This window comes from Nicotiana attenuata, unplaced genomic scaffold, assembly GCF_001879085.1.
Source record: "Nicotiana attenuata strain UT unplaced genomic scaffold, NIATTr2, whole genome shotgun sequence".
NCBI lineage: Eukaryota > Viridiplantae > Streptophyta > Magnoliopsida > Solanales > Solanaceae > Nicotiana > Nicotiana attenuata.
Window position 1 is genome coordinate 71,569 of NW_017674642.1, and position 7,263 is coordinate 78,831.

The 7,263-nt window shown below is 38.0% G+C and overlaps 1 protein-coding gene across 1 annotated transcript; it reads left to right on the forward strand.

Moving 5' to 3' along the window:
• The first annotated feature begins 6,588 nt into the window (after positions 1 to 6,588).
• LOC109219050 lies at positions 6,589 to 6,996 on the forward strand. Its single transcript, XM_019383455.1, has one exon. It carries the CDS (start codon positions 6,589 to 6,591, stop codon positions 6,994 to 6,996), a length of 408 nt encoding a protein of 135 aa, XP_019239000.1.
• The last annotated feature ends 267 nt before the right edge of the window (positions 6,997 to 7,263 follow it).

Here is a 7,263-nt window from a genome sequence, read left to right on the forward strand (position 1 = left end):
TAGATATTAAGATTCTTCTGTTTAACTAATTAACTAACAAATTAAAATAGTAAATTAACAACTAACGATACTGAGGGTTAGAGAAAAGATTAAGGAGGTCTAGAGTTATGATTTTCCCTATTGTCGGAATCTTTCCCGCTATGTCTTCTATAATTTCGCCTAAGTATTCTCTACCGATCATGAGCACTCTTATTGCCGTAAATCTCTCACGAGTAATTACGACAATTTACTAGACGCACTCTCCCGAGCTACGCTAGCTGGCTTTTAATACAGCTCACTTCAGATCGCACCCAAGGCTTCGTTATCCCTAATCCCACCTTTAAACCCTCGGTTATTGATCCCTCATATACTTTGGGAGTGGTGTTGTTCAACAATTACCTAAATATGCACTCTCTCCCGAGTTATGCATACTAATATGCACAGCTAATTGAGAGCTCTTCAACCAACCACAATATAAACGTAGTTGAACAAATAGAGAAAAGCTATGGCTCAATTATATAAAAACATAACAAGAATTTATCCTACAAAAGGTTCTATCAAAACTCTAGATAACAAATTAGCTATTCATAATAGTATGTAAAACTACAATACTAAAAGTCATAACCAACAATGAAAAAAATAGGAAGAGGAAAGAAAAAACTCGTAGAAGAATTCTCCGCCTTGCTCCCAATGTGTTCTTGCCTCCAAGGGTGTTGTCTAACCCTAAAGTAGTGTCTCTCCGCCTCCTTAGGTCTAATTTGTGTCCAAAATATGTCCTCCTCTTGTTCTTGGCCGGCCTCCTTTGTTTAATATAGGGTTTAGGACTTAAAATCCCATATTTTGCACTTTAGTCCCTGAAATTTTCGCTTCCTGCCGCGGTTTTGCCGCGGTCGCGGTGGAACCGCGGCCAAACATGCCTCTGATTCTTCAGTTGTCCGCGACCATCTTCTACCGCGGTTCTGCCGCGGTCGCGTCAAACCCGCAGTTTTTCACCCTGTTCCATTTGGGATTTGAAAAAACGTAAAACATGAAAGTTGTAGCCCTTTGAGTTAGCTTTCCAACCATATATTGTGGAACCCAAATGGAGTTCTGAGCAAAAAGTTATGTCTATTTTACTAGACAGCACGCAATATGCCTCCTCAAGTCTTCGTTCGCACTTAATTATCAAATTTGACCCCCGAACACGATCCCGGATTAATTCCTTGAGCTTTTACTCAGACTTCAAAGCTTCAAATCACTTAAATTCATTCCATAACATCTATATAGCTCGGAATCACACCTACAAGGCATAAAACACACAATTAGTGCAAAACACTAGCGATTAAAGCACAAACTCAATTAAAGTGCAATAAATTCGAGTGTAATAAGCGACTAAAATATGCAATTATAGCCTATCATCAGTTTCTGTAGAGAATAAATTCTCTTGATTGAGGAAAGGGCACTAGAACCACAATTAATTGAAATATAGCTATAGAACTATAAAATTTTTATTTGTTTATTTTAAGCAATAACGTGAGGGATTAGGTTCGGACGATTGAGCGTGTTTATACATGGGGCAAGTGCACATATAGGCATTCTTAATTAATCTGTATTTATTTTTTCCTGAAATTTTAAATTAATCTTAATTTTAGGATATACTTTTGTTCCGAAAATTGAATTGAAAAATTAAAATTTAGAACGCATTGGCTAATCCCTAAATAGCAGCCCTTTAAAGTGGCTATCTGGTGTCATTTCTACCTATATACATGTTTGACTTCTAGCCCTCTAAACTCACTAGAGTAAAACGAAATAAAATTAACAAATTGTATAGCAAACTAAGGTTAATTAATTGAATTAAAGAAGCGAGAAAAGTAGCAACTAGCAAGTAGACCACTTGAAAATTCCGGATAGTTAATACACATTATAAGTGAATGAGTGATAAGATTACATGAGTCGAAATCAAAGATATGAGAATCTTAGAGAGGAGAAATAAAGGAGAAAAAAAAAAGATGTCGCACAGGACTTGCCTAGTGCGGTTTATATTTCATGTGTGATTTGCAAGCTATTACACAGGGCGAGGTTTACCCAGTGCGCACGAAATACTTATCATAAAGTGTTCACCCAAAGGGCAGAGGTTGTGGCAGAGGTTGTAACAGCCGCGAGTTTTTCTCTTGGAGAAAACAAAAAGAAGAAGAAGAAGAGGAGGAGGAGGAGATATTAGAAGAACCAAAGCATGTGTACAGAAATGCACCCACATGCTTTCTCAAATAAGGGGATTCAAAGCTATTCTCTCTTTCATTAAAACAAATTCAGCAAAGTGGACCCTTTTGGATGCTTCATATATATGTTTGTCTCCTTTTCTATCTCAATTTAAGTTGTATACATAGACACAGTAACACACTTAGTAGGCATTTGGACATCAAAAATGGAGTATAATTTTTGAAAAAGAATAGCATTTAGAATTAAGTTAAAAAATAATATTTAAAATTATGTTTGGACATGTACTACATTTGAAATAAATATTATAATTTTGTGAGTGGGTAAAAAACTTTTTTGAATTTTTTTGAAAAAGTGGTCAAACTACTTTTTGAAATTTGAAAAACTCATTTTTGAAAAATTACCAAAACTTACAAAATTCCATAGACAAACGCGTTTTTGAAAGAAAACAAAATTGAAAAAAGAAAAAATCTCTATGGACAAATGGGTCCTTAATATATATAGTTGACTTATTATATCAAATGTATTATAGAGATTTACCTAAACTTACATGTAATTGACCTAATCCTGTAATATTGTTTACAATGTGCATGCCTAGAACTTACTCCTATATTCTTTCGAACTTTAAATTACCCCCCCCCCCCCCCACCCACACCCTATTTAATGTTTTCTGACCTATCTGACGACTATGACCTACATTTATGTCACAATATATATGCAGTATTTCCCCTTTTTTCTCATGTTTTTATTGGTCCCATTCCCCACTAGACGTGCCACCTTTTTTGAAGCTTTAAATCTTGAAAATTTGTGTACGAAATTAAAACGGAAAATTAAAAAATGTACTGCCTCCGGTTCATAATAAGTGACCAATTTGCTTTTTTATTTTGGTCCAAAATAAGTGTCCATTTACATAATCAAGAAAGAATTCAATTTGTTTTTACAAAATTACCCTTATGTACATATCTCTAAAAAAATTTATTACTCCTCACATTAAATATTTAATTAAGGGTAGTTTAGTCATACTAGGTATTTTTATATAGAATGTAGTATTTTCTTAATGGGCGTGCCAAAAGCAAATTGGTCACTTATTGTGGACAGGAGGGGGTAATGTTTATCAAAAATAGAGTACAGATAATTGTGTGTTTTGAATCTCATGAAATCTTGAGACTGAAAAATTTGTATATTAGAGTTCTGACAGTATACCTAGTTTGCTTGTTGTTGGAGAATTCAGACTTGAGAGCAATGAGTGAGTGGCAAAAGGGAGTGAGCCAAAAAGTTTATATTGTTTGCTTTGGAAGCAAAGTAAGAACAAAGGGGAAGTGATATATACGTTCTTCCTACAAAGAGTTATTTGAAAATTGACAGGAAAATTATAGATAGATGACATGTGCTGTGATTTGGATTGTTCATTACTCTACGCCGAAAAGTTTTATTGTGTGTCTCGCATAATTGATATTAATTGTGTGGGACTCCTTTTTGTCTCACAAATTTTTTGATCCCAATCTTACACTTCTGGGTTTACAAAACTGTAAAACAAAAAGGATACCTCATACAACTAGTGTCAGCTGTATAAGAAACAAAATAAAATTTTCCCTCTACGCCTCTCAGAACTTACACTTTGTTTGTTTAGCTTATGAAGCCTAAAGTGATCTTCAATGATGTGAACGATAGGGGATAGTGAAAGCTTTTGCAAATTTGATAGAACCACGACTTTTGACTCGAAATATGAATATAAATGTAAATTAGTAAAGTAATTTCTAGTTAGTAAAGTAAATTAAGCTACATACTAATTAATTTAGGTAAAATATATACCTAAAAGGCCCGAATTAGTTTAGAATTTAGTAAAATAACAAAAACGATAAAAGAAAAACATCTAAATTTTGAACAAGAATCAACCAACTTAAAACGAATGTAGGATTGAACCTACTCCAAAAGACTTAAATTAATTAGAAACATATTGCATGGGCGAAAACTTCATTTTACGTGTTTGAACTAGTCAACGGTAATAAAGCTTTTGATGTATGTGACGTGTCGACAAGACCTCAAAAGGTTGAGGTCGATGTAAAAGATAAAGCACTGCCAAGGTCAAAATAGCTTGGCAGAAGATGAGGACGAGGACGAGGACAGACATCCATCCTCAGTATGAAGTGATGAGCAACCTTAGTATTTATATTCCCTAGAGAATATTCTAATGGATATTTCCTTATGGTGTATTGTCTGGGGTTTTGTGGTTCATGTACTCTTATAAATAGAACTATAGAAGAGAAGTAGATCATAAAAAGGATTGAAACTTTTGTAAAGAAATTCATCAACATTCTTTTTACAAGATTCTCATTTTATTAAATAGAAACAAAGCTGGACTTTACACTTTCCTTCTTTTATCCCTCTCTCCCAATCGAAGAAAAATCAGAATGTAAGATTGCTTATCATTATCCATCATTGTCAGAAAGACATCCAAGGATTTCATCCTTGTCGGGTTATCCTTGTCTCATCTACTATTCAAAAGTCATTTATTGTCATCTTTTGTATTTTCAAGTCTTTATTGCTCCATTATTATCTCAAGTTGTCTTCTTTAATACTATATATTAAATATTCATCGTAAAGCACTGGATCCGTTATTGGATATTAACATTGGTTATTAACCCCCTTTTTTCAATAAATCAAATTGTATAAAACCTAGATCTATTTTTTGGGTCATATAGTTTGGCCCCGATCTGTGGGGATTTCATAGTCAAATTACAGATCTACAACGTTCATAACTTGTTAACCTAATATACTGTAAAACTATTTCCTTTTTCTTTGTATACAAGAATTCCATGACAGGTAACAAGGGAAAAGTGGACCAAGGAAAAGGAGCAAGAGCGGAAGACAACAACCCGCTCAATCTAATGAGTGCCATCAACGAAGGGTACGAAACACAGGACGAAGAAACAACCCCTACGCGATCCCCCAGGCTAGGAAAGTCGTCGGCACCCTTTTGTACCACGACCAAACCCGACTGGAAAGAGGCTTCCACGTTTGCGGAGGAAGGAGCACTACCCGCCGTAAAAAAACTCCCAAAGGCTTGGCTAACTGACACCTTAGTCAGCGTGATGAGTAAGCAGGTCTCGTGCAAAACCGTGGAAACCCCAAAGATCCCCGCACCCAGCATGAGAGTGGATAGAATGACCAACTAAACACTCCAACTTCAGGTAATACCATACGACTGCTGACAGTGCAGATGATAGCGCCCTCGCCCTCGTGTTAAAAAAAATGAAGGAGATGGAGAACGAGAATAGGACACTCAAGGAACAGATGAAAGAGCATAAAGAACGGGTAGACAAGATACCAGGTGCGCCAAATTAATACAAAAAAGAGACGCTGACAGGTTTGTGGAGTAGCCGTATAGGGAAGAAGCAACTCTTCATTCGATATCGAAAACCTTCAAAATGCACCTTTACCTCAGGATCTATGACGGGACAACTGATCCCAAGGACCATGTGACCCATTAAGTCACTGTAATAAAGGGCAATGACCTCACCAAAGAGCAGGTGTACTCCATCTTGTTAAAAAAGTTTGATGAAACTCTCGTAGGGAGAGCATTGACATGGTACTCGCAGTTGCAACCCTACTCCATAGAAACATTCTAAGAGATGGTGGAGAAGTTTGTAACAGCTCATGCTGGAGCCAAGAAGGCCGAAACTAGGGTAAACGACATCTTCTCCATTAAGTTCGTAAGGACTAAGGGACTTTTTAGCTTGATTCAACTGAGTAAGGATGACCTTACCAAACATCTCTGAAGGAATGGTCATATCAGCCTTCCAGAACGAGCTAAATGGAGAAGGTTTGAGGGCGACCAGAAAGCTACTAAGCCGATTGATGAAATACCCACGACCACCTAGGACGAGATCCATAATGCCTATTATGCTGAGGCAAGAGCAGATGAAGAAGACCTCAATGGGCCAACCCGACGACTCATCTCAGTGCAATCCGAAACCAAGAGGGAACGTAGGAATAACATGAGGAGAAGACCTCCCATGATGTGCCCAAACAAAGATCGGCATAAACCTTACATCAGGCCACACGCCCCCAACTTCCACTGCGAAGACGACCCCTCTACGCCAAGATCTGACATCCCTAAAAGTGACTGAGGTATGGCCCCTTTACTATCTGATCATAATTTCTGTGTGTCACCTTCAGACGTGGTTTATGCACTCGAGAAGCTCGAACCAAAGGTGAACACTAGGAAGTCGGATGCATTCTGTGAGTTCCACCAAGACCGAGGATTGCCACGCTCTAAGCTTAGAAGTGGTGACTCTGCTTCAACAAGGACACCTCAAGGAGTTGCTCAGTGATAAAGGCAAGAATACCCTAGCAAAGGGGAGAGAACGCCCAGGCCTGCCAAAGTCACTGTCTCCCGCTCGTACCATTAACATGGTTATCATAGGCAGTGATGACACCTCCATCAATGGCATCAATTTCACTTCCACCCACAAACTCAAGATATCGATCACCCACAAACGGGATGACAACCTCGAAGAAAGTATAATCTTCGATGAGTCGGATGCCGACGGTTTGACCTTCCCTCATAATGTTGCACTTGTTATTACTTTATGCATTCTTGATACAGATATTAGGAGGATTATGGTTGACGATGGAAGCATGACATGCATTATCCCGCCCCGAGTCCTCGTTCAGATGCGACTCAAGGATAAGGTAGAGTCACACTGCATCACACTAACCGGTTTTAACAATATAGTTGAACGGACTTCGGGGGAGATCACACTACCCGTCCTCGCTGGCGGGGTGATGCTGGAGACCACATTCCACATCATGGACTAGGACACAACATAAAATGCCATCGTGAGTCGGTCGTGGATACACCTCATGAGGGCAATCTCTTCCAGCCTGTACCAAGTGATCAAGTTCCCAAACCCTTCGGAATATTCAGCATACGAGGGGAATAACGCACATCCAGGGAATGCTATCGGATCACTCTAGATAGTATGACCACTCAGCAAAAGAGAGAAAAAAAAAGAAGCATAGCAATCAGAAGGGTCGAGGTCCCTTCAAGTCAAAGCCAAGGACACCATTATGGATCCAGAAACG

Bases quoted from the DNA above. Each gene is read 5' to 3' on its own strand.
- LOC109219050 (XM_019383455.1), top strand. From the start codon at position 6,589: ATGGTTATCATAGGCAGTGATGACACCTCCATCAATGGCATCAATTTC.